At 47.6% G+C, this 20063-nt stretch overlaps 1 protein-coding gene across 1 annotated transcript in view; it reads left to right on the forward strand.

The window, feature by feature from the left end:
• Positions 1-271: 271 nt before the first annotated feature.
• The window catches only part of PARVB (parvin beta), a 50606-nt gene continuing 30814 nt past the window's right edge, over positions 272-20063 (forward strand). Inside the window, exons 1-2 of the mRNA XM_033058535.2 lie at positions 272-523; positions 18295-18384. Coding sequence (XP_032914426.1) covers positions 409-523; positions 18295-18384 — 205 coding nt within the window. The 5' untranslated portion in view covers positions 272-408. The remainder of the gene's footprint in view (positions 524-18294; positions 18385-20063) is intronic.

Genomic DNA, 20063 nt, shown 5'->3' on the forward strand with positions numbered 1-20063 from the left:
TGATCTTTGCGTACTTTCAAGCCTGACCCCACTCCGACCCGGCTGTGGTGGGACCGGGGCTGTCCCTTTTTAAACCCCCACTGTCCCTGGCACCCGCGCGGTCCCGCAGCAGGAGGGGCTGTCCCGGCCGGCCCCAGGTGATGCTCGGCGGGGCTCGGTGCCCGCCCCAGCCCCGGGGGTGTCCGGGACGGTCCCGCCCCCGCCTCCCGCGGACTTCCCGGCCGTGGCAGGGCGCTGTGGGGCTCCCGGCGCGCCCCCGGAGCTGCGAGCGCGCACCGCGGGCTGGCCCCGCTCGCTCGGGCCGGTCACTCCCGCTCCGGGCTCGCTTGGGCTCCGCACGGACGGGCGGCATCGGCTCTCCCGGCGGGCTCGCTTCTCCCGGCAGGATCGCTTCTCCCGGCAGAGCCCATGTCCGCCGCGCCCGTCCGCTCCCCGACGCTGCGGCCGCACAGGATGAAGAAAGAGGAGTCGTTCCTGGGCAAGCTCGGCGGGACCCTGGCCAGGAAGAAGAAAGCCAAGGAGGGTGAGTTCTCCGGCGCGGAGGGAAGGAAGGAGCGTGCTCGGGGCCGGCGTTCCGTCCCGTCCCGTCCCATCCCGTCCCGTCCCGGTTCTCCTTGGAGCCGCGCTTTGTTCGGAGGGGCCGTGCCCGCCCTCCGGCCCCGAGAGCGCAGCACGGCTGGGACAGGGCTGGGGGAGGCTGGAACCACGGGAGGTGGATGGATGGATGGATGGATGGATGGATGGATGGATGGATGGATGGATGGATGGATGGCAGCGATGGGGACACTGGGGTGATGGAGGGCGGGACATCAGCCCGTGTCCAGCAAGTCCGGGAGGGTAAACCTAAAACCGGTGTTGTGCTATAAAATAAATTCCTGGTGGCCAACGAGACTGTGCTTGTCGTTTTCTTGTGGTCTGAGAGTTGGGGAAGCCACGAGGGGATGGTAAAGCCCGCCCGTGTTTCATTCCAGGTCCGCTGCATCCATAGGCTTTAGTGTGCCCGGAGATCAGGTACATCCATCCCACCTGAAGGATTCCCCGTAGGCACTCATCCCCAGGCTGTACGAGTGTGTCCATGTGCGATGTCAGTGCTGGTGCCACCTGGGCAGGGAGGCAGGAGCCTTCCCTTTGCTGCAGAGAGCCTGGAGCAGCTCCCCAGCCCGAGCCCAATGGACCAGTGCCCACACCGGGGGCCTCAGCCCTGTGTCACATCCCGAAGTGGGGCGTGGGCACATCTGAGAGGCGTCCCTGGAGCCCTCGCCAGGGCTGTGAGCAGATAGCAGCGTTTTGCTGTTGTGGAAAGGGAGGTGTCTCACTGCTGGACCTGATAAAGCTGGCCCGGTCCTGAATGCTCAGTGTGCCTTTCCTCTGAGTGCAGTGTCCCCCAGGGATGGTTGTGCTGCTCTTTTCAGCTGCCCTGACTCACCAGTGCTGGGCTCTGGAGATGCTGCCCCGGACTCCTGGCATCTGCCAGCAGGAAATCTTTGTGTCCTTGCCCTATGGATTAACACAATTGTGGCTTGGTGGCTGGTTAAAGCTGGCCTTGGTTTTGTCCTAGTGTCTGCTGTGTGTAGGTTAGGGATGTAATTCAAGTTTCAGCCTCCTTTCAGCTGGCTGTTGAGCACATTTTGCCCATGTTGAGTCTATGAATTGCCAGCGACATTCAGAAGATAGCTTTTTAATATTTAAAAACACAATATTAGGCCTTGAAACCTGGTTCAAGGAAATTGTTTCCCTTTCCTCCTGCTGCTGTTTTGGCGTGGCTTACTGGCGTTTCCTTTATTATCTATTTTTAATCACGTTTCCCTGACGTGGTTCTGCTGAGGAGCAGCAGAAGCAGTTGTGCCTTCCTGAGATGATCTCATTTGCTTCCGAAGGAAGATGATGGAAAAAAAATTCATCTCTGGCAGTGCTCCAAAAAGCTGCATGTCAAAGGTGGCTTCTAAGCTGAAACAGGTTGGCAGCTTCCCTTCTTAGGCGTTTCATCATCCCTGGGCTGTGTTCTTGAGGTGACCACTTTCAGCTGAGTTTGCCTGTGGTTTTACCTACTTGTGTGGCCAGGGCTCCTCATGGCAATGGAAGGGCCTCTTTTGGTGGCTGTGCCTGGTGCTTAGTGGGGAACCACATCAAAGCTTCCCAGCCCTGCTTCTGCTGCTGCGATGGGGAGAAGGCTGCAACACAAGGGGCAGCTTTTCGTGTGAGTACTTCCAGTCTGAGATGCCACTCCTGGGTGGGACATTCCAGCCAAGCCCCTCGGTTGTGAAGGGAAATGTTTTTTTTTTCCCACTGTGGAGCAGCTCTCCAGTGGAGGCTGTCCCAACCTGTGTAATGGGATGGGGCCAAGGGTAAGAGTGATGAGCTAGAACATGGCTTGTGGTAGGGCTTGGGCAGCCCCAGAAAGAAATTCCAGGGCTAAAAACTAAATTTTTTTATATGAGTGTAGAGCAGAAGTAAACTGGAAGGTTACTTCATCTGAGTGGCGTTCCTTGAATGAGTTGGTAGGAGTTGATGTGGTCAGCGTTTCCCCATGTGCTCAGCCCTTGGGAATTCCTGGCCTCCCTCCAGCTTTCTGCTGGTTTGCCTGAGGGGACCAGCAGAGGTCAGAATGATCTTCCCAAAGTAAATCCTGCCCTCTTCACGGCAAATGGGAGTGCTGGCTGCTCATTTGCCACAGCCTGAAATCATCCTTGCCTCCTGTGCCTCCATCAGCACCGAAAGCTCCAGTCCTCAGCTCTTTATACTTTCTGCTTGCTCTCGCTGCCTTTGTATTGCAGCTGTTGCTGTCCCAGCTGTGCTCATACAGTGACCTTTAACAGGGTCTGTGTGAGAGCTGAAATCCACTTACATCAATCCTTTTCCTTTCTGTGCACTTCTGAGCCACGCAGCACAAAGCTCCTTGTAAGGATGCTGAAAAAGTTTTCATTTGTGGTTTTCATTTCTTTAATCACAGGTCGTACATAAATGTGATGCGTGGCTGCTAACCGTGAGCATCTAAATGTAATTTTTTTTTTTTTTTGCTAATTATTTAATAACTTGCTGCAATGTATTTTTGGAGGGGGTTTTTAGGCAGCCTTGACTTGAGAGAAAGAGCAGCAGTAGGGAAACCATTTTTACCCTGGTTTCCTATGGAAGGCGACTGAGTGATCTCACTGTCTGTTTGGCTCCTCCCTTCCTCTTCCTTCCCAGGAATATTTTTAACCCCTAGTTTGGGTAAAAGTGCCCCAGGGAGAAAAGTCCTGTTGATTATTCATGCCTGCAGGCTATGTCAAGATGTGTCACCGATGAGTATAGGAACACTTTAGTGGAGCTCTGCAGCAGGAAAACCAGCAGATGAGCTCAACCCCACCATGCTGGTACTGGAGAGTCCACAGGGGAGGGACTTGGCCAGAGAAAGGACAGGAAAGGCCATGGGATAGCATGGAGGGAGATGTGTGTTCCTAATCTTACAATCAGTCATGATGCTCACCTTTGGAAAAGTGGGATGTGCCAGTTCCAGTGCTCTGCGACCGCTTTGGCTTTTACTTCTCTCCCTGTCCCCCATTTAGGCCATGTGGAAATCTGCAAAGTTTGCCTAATGTTACTGTTCCATGGCTCTGTCTTGTCATATCTGAGGTTTACATTAGATATCAGGAGGAAATTGTTCCCTGTGAGGCTGGTGAGGCTCTGGCACAGGTTGCCCAGAGAAGCTGTGGCTGCCCCATCCCTGGCAGTGTCCAAGCTCAGGTTGGATGAGGCTCTGAGCAACCTGGGATAGTGGAAGGTGTCCCTGCCCATGGCAGAGGAGTGGAATGAGATGGGCTTTAAGGTCCCCTGCAGCCCAGATCATTCCATGATTCTGTGATTTTGGTCTTTAAAGATGTGCAACCTGTTCAAGAGCTCCAGAATCTGCTTTAAATACCTTAGAAAACTGTTGGGGTGCTGGCAGGGCCCATGGAGGATACAGTTTTTAAGCCAGATGATTCCTTAGCTTCTTTTCAGATTTTGTAAAAGATACTCTTTCAGGCAGTACTGTGTTTCAACTTCATCTGCAAATGGAAATTGAAAAAATCTGTCCTTTTCTGTTTGTCAGTGATGTTGCTGTACTGAAATAAAGGAGGGCGTTTGCTGCAAGCTTCACTCCCAGCCTCCTCGCAAAGCCTGGTTTTCTTCTCATAACACACTGTGTGGAAGACCTGGGCAGCAGGTGTTTGGCTAAATGAGCTTTCTTTTATTGTATCTAAGTGTGTGTATATATGGGGGAGTCAGTGAGAGAAATAAAACAGAATCAATTGCTTGGTGCTGCATCCCAGTGACACGGTTGAGGGTGGGCACAGGGGTAAGAAAAGTGCCATTTATTTGTGCCTGATGAAATCAGGAGAGGGGAGTGAACGAGAGCACTGCAGAGGGCAGGATTATTGCAACAGGAGCTGAAAAAGGGGAAAGTTTTGTGCCTATCAAGGGAGGCTGAAGTGCTGTTCTTGGGATCCCTGTCCCAGTGTTACAGTGAGATGTCCTGATGGTGTTTCACTGCCTTTTTAATTTACTTTCTGTACTCATAGGATGTGGCAGTGAATTTTTAGGCAAATGGAGAGAAATGTGTGGAGTCTAATTGTGTTGTCCTGCTTTACACAAGTACATTTGCTGCAGACTGAGAGGATCCTTGGCTGGAGAAGTGTGTCTGTGCATTGTGATGTGCTGTGCTGCTGAAATACCAGCACAGATGATGAGTGCTGGTTAAGTAGAATTACTTGCTCTTTAAGAAAGGAATTTGCAGTTCCTTTCTGCAGTAGTAGTAGTTATATTGAAGCCACATACTGTTCCAGATATGTGTGTATATATAGAAAGTCTGTGCAAACACACGCAGATTCATATTTCACCCTCGATTTATTATCCTTTCTACCACTGATTTAAACAGAACTAAGTTTCCAGTTGGAACCTGTGTAGCCTAATTGCTGTTTCTCTTGTAGTGTTCAGGCCTGACCAGGTCTGGTTGCAGTCTTGGTAGAGCAATGCTGGTTTGGGTTCTGTGTTCTATTCTGGCAAAAGCTGTACTGGGAATATATTTTGTGTCAATGTCTTAACAGAAATGGACTTTACATGCACTAGAATCATGCTTTTGAGAGTATCACAACCCCCACATTTTCCTCCTGTAGCTGCACTTAGGCTAGGGTGGTTCACCCAGTGCAGCTTTAGGCACAGTCCCATGGTGAGACAAGAGAGCTTGGAATTACAGCTCCACGTTTTCTTCCAGACAGGATGCAGCAAGACACACAAAATAGCTCTGTAGCTCTTCAGTAGTGTTGAAGGAATGCCTTGCCTTCCTTTAACGAAAACAGACATTTAAAAGTAGTTTTATTTCCAGAGTTGCAATTTTTAAAATAAGATTCATTGTAAGAGCACTGTTAAACTTCATCATAAAACCTTAGCAGGGTGCAATCAACACTTCCAGTTTTCCAAAACCAAAATTCCAATCCTTTTCTCCCTGAAGTCTGCCCTTATTTCAGAGCTGTTGTTCAATGATACCTGTTTTAATTTCTTCCAAAGGATTTATTAATTATGACAGCTGGAGAGAGACTTTTAGGAGGAGGCATCTGGCTGTGTCTGCTCCAAGGAGTGTGTGGGTGAGCCCTGGGAGACTCTGGTCTATTGGAGAGCTGCACATGGACTTGGGAAGGGAGGGAGCTGCAAAGCCACAGCTCATGGAAAGTCTCTGTGGAGGAGGGATCTGGATCTCACTGTGCAGGGACATCAGGCTGTCTTCTGCAGTGAATCATCAATACATTAATCCTACTGACTGTGTGCTCATGTTTGTAAGAGCTGGGATATTTAGATCACTTTGTTAACATACATGCGTCCTCCTGTTTTGCACATGGCAATAGGGCAATCCAGGAAAGAGAGCATAATTATGCATAAAGTGCTAAGTGCCTTTTTATGTACTTCGAGAACTGTTGCAGACCAGTGGATCTGAAAACAGATGGAGTTAGTGGAGTTTTCCAGTGCACTCTCTGAGCTTTGGGTTGTACTTTGATGTTAGGAGATTTGGGAGATTAGCTGGCAAGCTTTTTTCATTGCAAAAGCATGTCAGAACAACTTGCTGCTATGGGATCCAGGCTTAAGTGGTCTGAGGCAAACCCAGGGCAAGGCAGAGTCTGCTGGTTGCAGGAATTGGTGTTTCAGCAGCCACAGCTTTGCTGTTCAGCTGGAAGGAACTTTGGAACTTTTGGTTTCATGGTCACAGCTGAGGAGATTCAGGTTTGTAGCTGTGGAAGTCCAGCAGAGCTGCTTCTTTAGAGCTGCCCATGTGGGATTTGGATGCCAAATTGCTGTCTGCTTTCAAATGCAGCCAGTCAAGTGTACAAATCTCTCAGGCATCACTAGAAATCTCAGCCTGCAGGATTCCTGAGGTTGTCTCTGTCAGGGTTCCTGGGATATGATGTCTCATAGGGGAATGTGCCATACAGAGACACTGACATGTATCACAAGGACAAGGAGTTTTCTGCCTCACCTGTAACATCATTGGGTTGTGATCCTTGTCACTGCTACAGTGCAGGAGGGGATGTGTGTGCCTTCTCAGCCTGGGAGTCTCGTTCTCTTTTCTCAGTTGTTTCAGGAGACCTGGAGGTCAGCAAGGAAGAAGGAAGGGAAATCACCCATCTTCCATGTTTCCCAAAGGCTCCTCCTTGTGCTGACCTCTGCTCAGAGCAGCAATCCTAACTCCAGCACACCTCCAGGCTGTTTGAACTAACAGCACCTGTTGGAGAAGCCAACAACCTGAATGTCACTGAGGTGGCTCCAGAGAATGATCTGACCTGTGCCAGTGTCAGGACTGGGCTGATGGCACGGGCTCTGTTCTGCTCAGCTCTCACAATATCCTTGTGTCTTACTCTGCACAGCTTTGAGCTCTTCTGCATGGTGACCTTGGGAGTTGCTTATCCCCACCCTCATACACCCTTTGCCTGCTCTGTGAGATGTGGATGAGCACTGTCACTGATGAAGCTCTCACAAGGGATGTGGCTCCATGGCAGGTTTTCCCTGGGATCTGGATGGTGTGTGTGCACTGGCCCTTACTTTGCCTGGTGGAGGGCTACCAGTGTCCAGAGGAGGCTACAACGATGGTGCAGGACCTTGAGGGGGGCATTACGAGGAGCAGCTGAGGGCTCTGGGTCTGCTCAGCTGGAGGAGACTGAGGGCACAGCTCACCAGGGGCTGCAGCTCCTCCTTAGGGGCAGCTCTGAGCTCTGGTCTGTGTGACAGGGACAGGAGCTGGGAACAGATGGAGCTGGGTCAGGGGAGGGTCAGGCTGGATATCAGGGAAAGGTTCTTCCCCAGAGGGTGCTGGGCACTGAGCAGGCTCCCCAGGGAATGGTCACAGCCCCAAGGCTGCCAGAGCTCCAGGAGTGTTTGGAGAACTCTCTCAGGGATGCACAGGGTGGGATTGTTGGGGTGTCTGTGCAGGGCCAGAGTTAGGCTTTGCTGCTTTGTGGGTCCCTTCCAGCTCAGGATGTTCTGTGATGCTGTGGTGGCTGTGGCATACATGTCTGAGTGTCACAGGCTGCACCAGCCCTGCTGCCCTGCTGAGGGAGGTGGAAGGGAATGATGGAGTGTGGTCAGTGGGACAGCACTGCTTATCAAGGGGGTCTCCAGGCTGCTTCAGGAGAAATTCCTGCTCCTGGATGCTGGAGCTCTGCTCAGGACAAGCTGCGGGCAGAGCCTCTAAACAGCAGCTGTGTGTGAGCAGACCCTGTTTGCCTTTGGGAGTGGGCACAGCACTGATGGAAAGTGGGAACAAAAACCTGAGTTGCACAGCTCATAGGCCAGTGGCTGAATGATCTCTCCAGTGTGCAGCTTGCTGTGCTCAGGTGTAGATTTCCTAATTTGTACTGTTCTGATGGCCAAGCAGAAAGCTGCAACCTGAAATTCGTGACTTCTGTTGTGTGTGTGTAGTTTGGCTGGAACAGGATGATGGAAAACACGTGGTGTCAGCCTTTTGTAATTTGAATCCGGTGAAGTCTTGCTCTGAAAACCAGATGTGGAGAGAACATGCACACCTGGCAGCACGTACTGGGAGCAGTGGGTCTGTGTGCTCCAGGCCCTTAAATCTCTGTCACTTCCTCCTGGAGGAACAATGGGGCTCCTAATTATAAATCCAGTACACTGATTTGTTTCTTTGCACTCTCTGCAGACCCCTCTCTCTCCAGAAGCCTCAGGCTGAGTGGAGAGGCCATGGGATGAAATTATGGTTTTGGCTTTTCTGGGAATTCAGTTCTGCCTCTCAATGATTGTTTCTCTAGGTCAAAAAAGATTTCTTTATAATCCCCAAGACCTGTCTGGCAATCAGATACAGACTTTTATAAAAACTCTTTTCAAGGTATGCTGCATGTTGGTTATAAAACAAGCAAACTCTTCTGTCTCCTGGAATCCCAGTTCCTTCCTTAGTACTTCTTTCATTGTGTGGTTGAATCATAATGAAATCCACTGAAAAAAGAAATAGTGTATTTTCCATTATAGCTGCCATATGGCCTTACTGCTAATTTTTAATTAGCTGTGGGATGGTTGTATACACAGTTTATTTGGAGTAAGGAGGGAGACTGAGATCTGGATGAGGAGATGTCTGTGTAGAGGCATGGTGTCGTGTCTCTTTTAGTGTCTTTAAATAGAAGAATGTGTAATCCTCAGTGTTGTTCCACTAGGTCTGTTTGGCAGATGCATGCATTTGTGCCATTAAACAGATGCAGACACTTCTGTCATTTTAAAATAGAATAGTGTTGTTTACTCCTGGCTTGCCTAGTCCAGCAGATGGATCTCGAGGCTTTGCAAAATTGACAGGATTTTCCTCCAAACTGATAGGCAAAAGTAACCACTTGCACTTTCCAGTTAACATTCTCCCACAGGAGCAGGGTTTTGGCATTGTACCTTGGGATTACTGTTTGCCTTCTTCCCCGTAGTCCACCTGAGTTGCCTTCCCTCCTTCCAAGGTGATAACCTCTTTTCCTGGAGAATGTCCAGCCTTCCTGGACCCTTTGCTCTTCAGAGCTGCCTCCCAAGAGACTCCATCCCCCTTTGGGACTGATGTATTCCATCTGTTACCAGGCTTTGTGTGATGCCAACTGATCCATGATAAAAAAAAAAATCCAGAATTCAAGACCCTCACCAGACTTGGAGCCAGGTATTGATCTGCTGGCTCTTCTTGCTGCTTCCCTCATTGTTCTCTGCAGCTGGAAGGACAGGTAATTAAATTAGGTAATTAAATAAGCTCTTGTAATGGAGCCCTGTCATTGCTAAACTGGATTTTCATTGTGTCCAGGATGTCCTGCTGCAAAATGGCCCTGCAGTGCCAGGAGCAAGCCAGATGTGCTGCTGTAAAGCAGATCTGATGCTGTGTGCCACAGTCTGTGGCTGGGTTTTATTTTTGCATGTGGAAAGGAAGAAGCAGTTGTGCCTGACCTAACCTAATGCAGCAACAGCGCAGCTTCAACCTGAATTTTTTAGGTCCTTCCAAGGAAAGCTTCTCTGGTTATGTTCTCTTAGTTCCTGAGTTTCACTCTGTTTCTGGGTTTTTTGAGGGTCCCTTGTCAGGGAAAGAGGTGGTAATAGGAAGATGAGAGGGACTGGCCTTAGTGCCCACTCTCTGCTCTATGGTTGAGGGAGAACATTATTTGTTTCCATGTTTCCATCTGGTAAAAGAAATTGTAACTTTTAGTGAGGGACTTTTCTTCCTGTGAATGGCGTTAGGTGTAGGTGCTGTACTAGCCAGAATCTTGGTGGAATGCATCCTCAGGGGAGTCCTCCCTTTGCTGTTGATCCAGTGGTTGGTCAGAGGTTTCTCCAGACAAAATTTGAAACTGTCTGAGTTTCACTCTTGTGCTGAATGCACAGGAGATGGGCACTGTTGTTCCAGGGGGGTTTAGAATGTTGCAGCATAGCTGGCCAGATGATTCTGTTTGGGGAAGGTGAAAGATTCCATCTCCACTGCAATCACAGACAGAGTAAGAACAGATACAAGAAGAGGAGGGAAAACATCCTCCTGGCCACACCTGTGTTGTGTGAGCTCTTTGTCTCCTGTCTTGGGATGTGTCCTGTTCCCTGGGCTGGGACTGACCTGTAAGCCTTTAAGATGTCCAGCACCACTAGCACCTTTTCTAGCTCACAGGACCTGGTGCTGCCAGTGCCAAGGCTCTGAAAGGGACCACGGAAAGCTAGAACCGCAAATCCTGTAAAACTTTGGTGTGCTGAGTAAATGAATGAGAACAGCACCAGGTCTTTCTGATCCTTTGTGAAATGTGATGTTTTCTTGTGCTGTGGAATTGTTTTCATTTGATTCTTTGGCTGGCTCTTGTTTCATGATTGCATTTTGAGATCCCTTGAGGGCTGTGCTTGGGAGACTGGCAAGTCATTTGAAGGGCTCTACTCTTTCTACAGAGTCTTCAGCAGCTCCATTAGGAAATGCTGCAGCAGAGTTAAATGCTTTTATGGCAGCCACTATCTCCACTGTACCTTCCCTTCATGGTCTGGCTTTTATCTGGCTGTGGGCTCTGGGTCCCAGGCTTTTACTGTGAGGTCTGTAGTGCTTTTCACTGAAGTGTTTGTCTTGACAGGCTCCTCTGGTGCTCAAAGCAACAAGTAAAATAATTTCCCACATATGACATGTCTGGAAAACGCTGAGAATACTCCTTTAAATTTTGTTGCATGTACTTACACAGATATTTCATGTCAGTTTTAAGACACTGCTTTACTGCCCTGAGTGCAGGTAGGACACAGGAAAAGTAGAGCTGGGCATGAGCTACCTTGGGATATGTTACACTGAAAACTGTGTGTTGAGTATTTAGGGTAAAGCTTCTGGTTTGGAGCATGGCCTGTCCATCCAGTGCTCCTCTGGTATTTATTAGCAGACTCTCAATGAGTGTGTTGCAAGTAGAGTTGCTGCCTCTAAGTGTTTTTCAGGGTTTTCCTTGTCTTTCTGGGTGACGTTTGGGCAACTGCAGCAATGAGGCATGTGCACTTCTTGTGGTCTGCAGAACCATTTATCTTGGCTTGTTCTTCCTGTAGAATCGTGTTGTATGAACAAAATAGTTGCTTTTTTTGAAGTGCAAGTCATATCTGTAGCGTCCTTTCCATTCCCCTGGAGTTTGGCTGTCAAGATCTGTGGAGGACGGAACGTTGCTGCTGCTCACCTGCCATCAGCACCTCCAGAAGTGAGTCTGTTACTCTGTACTTCTCTTGACATGTCCAGAAGAACAAACAGCATAAAATGTTCTCCTATTTGCACAGTAGATTACTTTTGGTGGTGGTGGTGACCTTTTCATCCCTCTGTGCATGGACATGGGGAGTGCAGCAAGCTGAGGTAGTGGAACTGGCTTGGCAGATAACTGAGGGGGGTTCATTCATGTACCTACCTACAAACCATGTGCAGGAGGTGGAAGAAAGCTGGTGGAGGAATGGAAAGCTGGTTCACTTGTAAAATGTGCTAGCCTGAGCTGCAGTAGTGGCCTTTTTTGAAGCCAAGTGTTCTGCTTGATGAGGTTTGCAGGGTTAGATGTGTTTGTGGGATCCAGAGGTCTGGATCTGCTGTCAGGGGGTGGAGGTTTTTGTTGTTGTTTGGTTATTTTTCTGTTTGTTTGGGGGTTTTTTTGGTTGGCCATTGTAATTAATTTTGCCCAGTATTAATCATTGTGTGTCTACACAGTGAAAATTGACTTTGTATTTTTTTTTTGCCTTTGTCCGGCTAGTTTTCAGACATTCAGTTTCCTCACTCCGTGACATAATGTGGCTTCTGGAACCAGTAATGGCTGCAAAAGGGAGGGATGAGTGCTAGGCAGGGCTCCAGATGAAGTCTGAGTGCCTCTTTGCCCTGATGGACCCTTGCCTGATAAAGACAGCAAAGTAACACCACCAAAAAATGGAAATCCTCTTTCCACAGTCAGCTCCAGACAACTCCCTAGAAAGATAAGAACATTCTTATTTGTGAAAATACAAAAGCACTATTTCACCCTGCAAACAAAACAAACCTCAAACTTCTTATAAATGCTTCCAGCTGGCCCAAGTGTTGAATATACTGTTACTATGCTAGAGACATGTTTTGCCTTTGGCAAAAATTTGGGACAACTTTTTTCTGGCAGTCACAGAGTAGGCCAACACAGACTTACCTGTGTAAATTTTACTCATCTGTTTAAGCAAGTGTGGCCTGATCTTTGCAACTGAACCAAAAGCATCATTGCAGCCCTTTAGAAGTTGCCTTTGGCTTTGCTTTTCCCTTTTCTTTTACAGCTTTCTGTTTCTTTATGTCCCAGAGTCTGGCCTTTGCCAGTGCCTTGCCTGCTGAGGCATATAAATAATTTGCTTTATTACCACAGTTCTGCTTTGAATGCAGTGCCTTTATGTGGATTTGGTCAAGTCTTTGCCTTTGATCTGCCTAGGATTATTAATTCTCTGTTCCAGTTAAAGGCTGCATTCTCTATGAAAAGGTCTCAGGGCCTTTTGTGCAGTGATCAGTAATCTGAGCTGTGTGTGGCTTGTCTCTAGAAAAGAGTGCAGTGTAGCAGCATGTTTGGGCCTGGCTCTGAAACCTTTGAGTTCATCACTTTTTTCTTAGAAAATGCGAGATTGAGCAAAGCTGCCTTTTGTGAAATGGGTCTAGAAAGTTGGCAGTTTTGGAGACAGCTTTCTTCAAGGGTTCTAGCTGTCAGATGGAAATTTACAGTAATTTCACGATTATAAGCCGCTCCATTTTGTCTAAAATTTTGGTCCGAATCCAAAGTGCGGCTTATAATCAGGTGCGGCTTATATACGGACAAAAAACAAAAAGTTGCTGTTTTAGTTTGGAGGACAGGTGTCTGCTGAGAAAGGCAGGAGCTTCTCTTTGAAATGGAGAATGTAAACCCCCTCCCTCCAAATTATTAGAATTTTGAAATCAAGGGGCTTTCAGGCAAGAATATGGGAATTAGGAATAACAGTTCTTTACTAGGGAAATTAAAATAGAAATACAGCACTACAAAGAAACAAACTCCAAACCCTGACACAGTCAGAGTACAACCTGACACCCCGTCAGGCAGGGTGTTGGTAGCAGTCCTGTTAAATGGTGGCTGCATCCTCCTGCAGTGACAGATGTGATTCAGTTGGAGCAGTGCTCCTGTAGAAGGTGCAGTTTCCCTCTGGAGGTCCAGTGGTGATGTGGAAAAATCCGGTTTTCCTCTGGTGTCCAGTGGAGAAAGGGGCTCCCTTAGTGTCCCAAAACCTCTGTTTTTATCTTGGTAAGAAATGTTGGGCTCTTCCCCCTGGCTGGAGCAACTCCCAATGGGATGCAGTAATTTTATCAGTCCCACAGTGGGACTCAATGGCCATTAGCAGAAAATGACTGGCTGGAAGAAGGATGGGTTGTGAAAAGATAAAGAACAATGCCCTGCCTGGTTTCAATGGATGGCCCATTAGCAGAATATCTGCCGTTGAGATAAGGATCACTGCTCCCACCCTCAACAGATGGTGATAGAATAGATACCTTTTATCACACTCTGTATTGTAATGTGCGGCTTATAATCAGTGCGGCTTATAATCATGAAATTACTTTTAGTTGTGTGCATGGCTGGCTGTGTCAGGCTGTGACAGGCAGAGGAGCAAGTTAAGAGGTTGGCACTGCAGGGTCTTCAGGGACTTGTTGCCTTCTGGTCTGACCTCTCCCATGGAAAACAGGAGCTCCAGCTGATACCTGATCTTTTATGCAAGAGTTTGCTGCTTAACCAGGAGGATTTGCCCCTATCCTCGTTGTCCTGAGTTGGAAGGGTCGTGTCACTGCTCTGAAAGGGCTAAGACTGGTTTGAACATGGGCTTCCTATTTTGCACTGGACTATGATATGAAAGCAGGCAGGTGAGTCACTGCCTGAAAAAAGGGCAGCTGGTCACACTTTAGTCTCTGGTGAGAAGGAAGCTTAGGAAGCAGTAAGAATTTGGGGGCAGGAAGGGAGCTTCCCTTGCAGTTTGAGTTACCTGGGCATTACACATTTGCTGTCTGTGTGCTGCTCCCACCAGAGAGGAGCACAGAGTTACCTGGAAGGATCATCTGCAGTGGGGCCCAGGGCATCAAAGCAGCAAATGTGGAAGTGCATCATGTAAAAGCTGTGGTCAGGCAGCGCTGCTGAGCTGGGCTGAGTGGGATGAATGCACAGGAACCCTGGGATCAGTGGCACAGCAGCTGCTGCTTTCTGCAGGGTGGGATTCAGCCTTGCAGTCAGAAATAACCACAGCTAAAATTAAGCAGCATTTACCATCTGTGTTTGTAAGATGCTTGTGGTCAGTTTTTTAATAACAAGGCTGTGAATGGCAAAGACTGAAGTGGCCTGTGCTGCTGCTGCTACCTTTTAAAACTACAGTGAAATTAAGAGTGAAGGTAGAAAGCTGTTGATATCAGGTGACTCTTTCTTTTGAAAAGGAGAAAGCTGGGACATCTTTTTATATGGTTCCTGCTGATTTTAAAGGCCATCTTCTGGCTTGTGAGAAATCCTTGACAGCTCTGGTGGCACTTCCAACTTTCTGTGGCTAATTGCTTGTGCTGTATGCAGTTTGCCTGTAATCCCATGTCTGAGACAGTCTGCCTGGCTTACAGATGTAGTGCTGTATTCCATCTGTGTGTGGGATCTGCTCATTCTGTAAATTTGTTTGAAAGGCCAACACACCTTCTGATGTGACTTGGTCCTGTTGACTGCTGACACTGCCAGGAGATTGTCCAAATATTGCAGGGCTGCCAGCAGCCCTTGCTGCTTTCCTGGGGACTGGTAGAGAAGTGACCTTTTATGTGTGAATTTAAATTTCTAGTTTAGGGGAAAACACAGCGTTTTTGCTGAAAGCCAGCCTGGGCTAAGCCATGCTCCTTCAGCCTGCTCTCAGTGTCCTGCTCCTTCCTGCTTTTCCCTGCTGCAGGTTTGCTGTGGCTGGTCTCTGAAATGGAACGATCAGGCTTTAGGGAAAGGTGTTTCCCACCAGAATCAGGCAGGGGGCAAAAGGTGTGCCATCACCACAGGGGAAGGGGAAAAGAAGGAGCCCTGTGGCTGGGCAGGCAAGGAGCAGTAATTACCTCAGGTGGGACCTGTCATGACTATAACTGGTGCAAGGACAGCTCTGCTCTGCCAGTCAGTGCCTCTTGCACGGACAGCTCTGTATAAACCTCACAGCAAAGCCACTGCTCCTGAAGCTGAGGAGGCTGGCACTTGACAATCTTTTAATATTCATAATCTCCTACAGTACTTTTGGGTTTGTGAAGGCATGGGCTGACAGTCATTCTTTATTGTAAATTTGCAATAAAATACCTGCTGGGTTCTCAGAAATGCACCTGTTGCTCCATCCTGATTATTAGCTACCTCCACTTGCTCATTTGTGGGTTCTCCTTTCCTTCCAGCATTGTGGCTCCGTCTCCTGTTCCTGCTTCTGTTTCTTTGCTCAGCAGTGATAAGTGAATACTGGGGGCAGTGAGCGGGGAAGAAGTCCTCAGCATTGTTCCAGCATAGCATGAAAGGCTTCTGGAGTGCTGCAGGTGTGGGGAATGCCCTGGAAAATTTGCGTTCCTGAGTGCAGGTGCCTGTGGAAGCTGTGCAACCCAGCTGTGCCCTCACCAGGAGGTGCAGGTGACTTTCTGGGAAGCTCCATGCATAGAAAACACCATCCCTGAGGTGCCTTAGGCAGCCCTGGTGGGTTAAAGCTCCCTTAGGGACAGGGAAGGATTCCTGGCTGGGACCACGGCCAAGTGCTGTGTCCTCCCTCCTGGCCCCTGTCCCCAGCAGCTGGGAGCTGATCCTGTGTCTGCTCCCGTGTCACTGTGCCCAAAATAGGGGGTTTGGCAGCCTGGAGGTGGCAGTGCCTTATCCAGTTGCTGCCACTCCTCAGCATTCAGACATCCCATGGGCTCTGTCTGACCTGTCCTTGCTGCTGGGGCTGGCATGGCCGGGCTGCTGTGTAGGAGGCGCAAAAAGGGAGGTAGGAAGCGCTTCCTTTGTGGCAGGAATCTCTTCACAAGGACCTGGTGTGCTGGGCTCGCCCTGGGAGGCAGCTTTGGGAAGGTTTCTGCTGGCAGAGCCTTGCTTTGCTGGCAGAGGTAGGAGAGGGCGTTTTGGTCCCATGGGATCAAAGTGCGCAGGGTCTGAAGAGAAGCATGAAGATTTTGTGTGGTTCTTCATGTCTTGGGGGATGGGGGCTTAATACAGATTTATTTATTTATTCATTAATGTTTTCTTCCATTTTAGTCAATTGGTCAGAAACAAGGTGTTTTTGTTAGGAAGGGTAGAGATAATTTTTATATTAAAAGAATAAGTGCATCCCTTTATTTAAACTTTGGGAATAAATCCACTTTAGCTGCATTTAGAAGTATTCTGGCTTGAAATGTATGCATAACTTTTTTTTAATATACACACACTGTGCCATGCATTCACTGCCCAGAGGAACTTTGCATTTTCAGGGCATCACTGCTCCCAGTGCTCTGCACTTACTGAACACTTGGCATTCCCAGAAAGACAGCACTGCTGTGTTAATGAAGAGTGCCACATCTAGAAATAAGGCTGGTAGCTCCTAAATAAGTCTGACTTCATTGAAGTCTGGGCATTTATAGTCCTAGCAGAGTTTTAAAAATCAAACTTCAGTTCCCACATGAATTGTCTTGTGCCTCTTGGTGGTGTCTCAATGTAGGAGTTGTTGGAGTGAGAAAGCTCTAATTGGGAATAATGCAAACAGGGCTGGGTGAGGCACATTGTTAGAGCTGGTTTGATCTGTTGTATGAGGCCTTCTTGCTCCCTGCTTTTTTTTTTTTTTTTTTTTTTTGTAGACCTTTTCAAGAAAATGAGAAGGCATGCTGAAAAGGGGAACTTCAGAATTTCTTTACCAAGATCTTTATTCAGGAGGTTAAGTCTCAGCCTGAGGATGTTGTGTTCTGTTTGCAGTAGGGAACCAAGGGGCATAACCTGTCAGGTTTAAAAATATGAGACTGGGCTTTGCTGCTTGCACTCCATAACAGAATTTTAGTGGTGATCATGCTGTGAACCAGAATTAAGTAACCTCTGGGGGCTGCAATTAAGAAATGTGAGAACTTGTTTTAAGCACCTGTTTCAATTTTCTGTGAGGGAAGGAGTGAGGATTGCAGTGTGTTCTTCTTCCCCATCCTCCTCCATGTCTCTGTCTTTTCCACTTCCATGAGGCAGGAAAACAGCAAGTCCTGGTGCAGGATTTTGTAACCTTCACAGACTGCTAATGGCAAGCCTGTGGTGTGTTTTTCCAGTGGGAAAGGGGAATAATGACTGCTCTTGAAGGGGAGAGCTTGCAGGGATACTGTGACCATTATTTAACTGTTCCGCCTTTTCTTTCCTGAGAAAAGTTTGCCTAGCAAACCTTATTTATTTGGAAGTCCTTGCTTTTCCCTGAAAAGAGTGTGGGACCCCTCCCAAAGGAGACTGGACTACCACAAGAGTTGCCACAAGTCATTTTAGCTCATGTTTACACAGAAATGTCACTGAAGATGTGGGGCTGCTGTGGTTTCATGCCTTGTAATCAATGTCATCTGCGTTTAAGGGGGAGATGTGCCTTGGAGTGTGAAAGTGTTACAGCAGTGCTGGTGCTTTTCTTGCTGATAAGCTCTGTGAAAATACTGAGGAAATATTCAGTGTTTGTCCTCAAGTTTAGTTCCTTCCTAATGGCAGGATGCAGGGAAGTATTTTAACATCCATTTCATTTATGAAGCATGCTTTGCTGAGCTTCCCAGTGAGAGTTGTAAGTTTAGGACAGCTGGAAGTAAAAAATTTCAGATTCGTGTTCACCAGATCATGGCACATCTATTTTATTAGGTGGCAACACTGGAATTAAATACATTTTCATCTTTATTTGGTAGGTCTCCCTGGGATTCTCTGATTATTTAATAAGGCCAATAGCAAGTTGCATGTTCTGCAGCTGGAGAGGGGGATGATGAGTGGTGGCCATGCTGTCAGAAAGGGGGTTTGTTCTTACAGTTTGATGTCTGCTCTAGTTTGGGGCCATCCTGCAGGCAAAGCTCACCCCCTTTCCTTCTGGAGAAACAAGCACTCTGAGCTTGTTCTTACCACGGAATTGGGTTTCTTGCCAAAAGCTTCCAGCCACTTCTGTGGTAGCTCTGTTTAATAGGAAGCTATAAAAGGATGTTACTTCGATTTTATTTTCCACTGTGGCTGCAGTTCTTCATGCCATAAACTGTGGTCCTGTTCTGAAGTGGATCTACCAGATGTTGTCTGTTATTAAGAGCCCCAACCCCTACATATACACCAACTTTGCATTGATTACACTCTTCCTGGTTTTGTTTTTTTTCCTTCTTTCCAGTGAGTGACCTCCAAGAAGAAGGTAAAAATGCCATCAACGCTCCAATGAACCCAAGCACTGTGGACATCCATCCAGAAGACACACTATTAGGTAAAGTTTTTGTGCTGCAAAGATGGTTTGTGAAGGCCCCCACATCATTGCTTCACTGCTGAGTGCAGATTGCCCAGCTGGAGCCAAAAGGGTTGGAAATGACAATTGAGAAAGGTTGCATGTTACTTGTAGACTAGAAATTAAAAAGGCTCAATGGAGTGTGAAGAGCAGTGCCAAGCAAGGTAGTTTATGGACTCTAGCCCATGTCCATCCCCATTCCCTCTGAGTCCCTGCAAGAGAAAGAGCATAATTTAATATCAAAAAGTATTAAAACTTGTTGAAACAAACCACTTTTGCCTTTCCTGACCACATGTCTCCTGATCTATGGAATTAGTTGAAGCGAGCTAATTATAAAACAGTAAATCAAACATCAGGACAAATCATTAAAGAGTAAATGAAAACCAGAAAGTGTTAGTCATTTGGATTTTCTGATTAGGAGAGTAGTAGGAAATGCAAAGTATTGTTTTCCTAACCAAAGTGTGGGTTGCTCTGTGTTGATATGCCTGGACCAGGAGTGTCTCCAGTGATTTCTCCTGGATACCACTAAAGCTGGGTATGGCTTTAGAAGATGCAGGACTGCTGCTGAAGGCCTGTTCTGCAAAGATATGACCACCAGTGAATGTTAAACAGAGTTCTGTGGTAAATCATGTCCTGTTCTGGGTCAAGCCCTGTTCTGGGTTAGTGTTTTGGGTGTGTGGTGGGTGTCACTTCCTTATGATGGACTGCCTGACTCACCCTAGACAGTAATGAGGAACTAAAGGAATGGGGTGGGGGAAAGGCAGCAAAAGAATTCATGGGTTTTTTCGTTGGTTTGTGGAAATTTTTCAAGTGTTTAGGTAGCAGTGTCTTATTTTTTAATAAAAATGAAGAGCCCTGGAAAATACTGACCCCAGATGTGTGGGTGAGGTCTAAGGTAACCATTAGATGCTGGTTGCTAAATGCTGTGTAGTCAGCCTTGTGTCCAGGATGTGTCATGCTTCCCATCTGACTGCAGTGGGAAGTCACTGCTGGGTTTTAAAGGGTTCCACTGAGCACTGGCCTGACCAACAGTGATACCAAAACCCTTCCTTTGTTGTCCTGAAAGAAAGAAAGAACTGAAAAACAATAGGAAAATAGGATTGCATATGGCCTGCCTTCTGGCCATTAGAGAGCACTTCTCACACACCTCATCAGCAGAAGAAATAGAAGACTTTACACATGTGAAATCTATTTTTTGTTCTTCCCTCATGCGTCAGCACAGCTGATAGAGAGTGGTAATTTTATTTCATAAGCTTAATCAAAGGTTGAAGAGTTTCTGCACTCAGCACCACATGTGTGACCAAATTTTGGGGAACCAGAGGAGGGAGACACAAACTCTCAGCCCAACTCAGCAGCTGAACTGAGTGCAGTGCATTAAACTCACTATATTCTTCCAGGTGCTGCAATTTGGGACTGGTATTTTCAATTAGAAGTTAAATTCCAAACTGAGGACAAGGAGAAAAGTAGTACACTGTGGTTTTTGGTGTGTTTCTGTGAATGTGCCCAACATGAGAACAGGGATTTTCCTGAAGCATTCTGCGTAGGGAAGGGTCATGGCAGGCAATCCTGGTTTGGGGAAGTGGGGCAGTGCTATTTTTGTGTGTCTCTAGAATTGCCTGACACTTGGGTCACTGGACATCCCCTGGCTAAGAGGATGGGCA

This window comes from Catharus ustulatus, chromosome 4, assembly GCF_009819885.2.
Source record: "Catharus ustulatus isolate bCatUst1 chromosome 4, bCatUst1.pri.v2, whole genome shotgun sequence".
NCBI classification, from domain to species: Eukaryota; Metazoa; Chordata; class Aves; order Passeriformes; family Turdidae; genus Catharus; species Catharus ustulatus.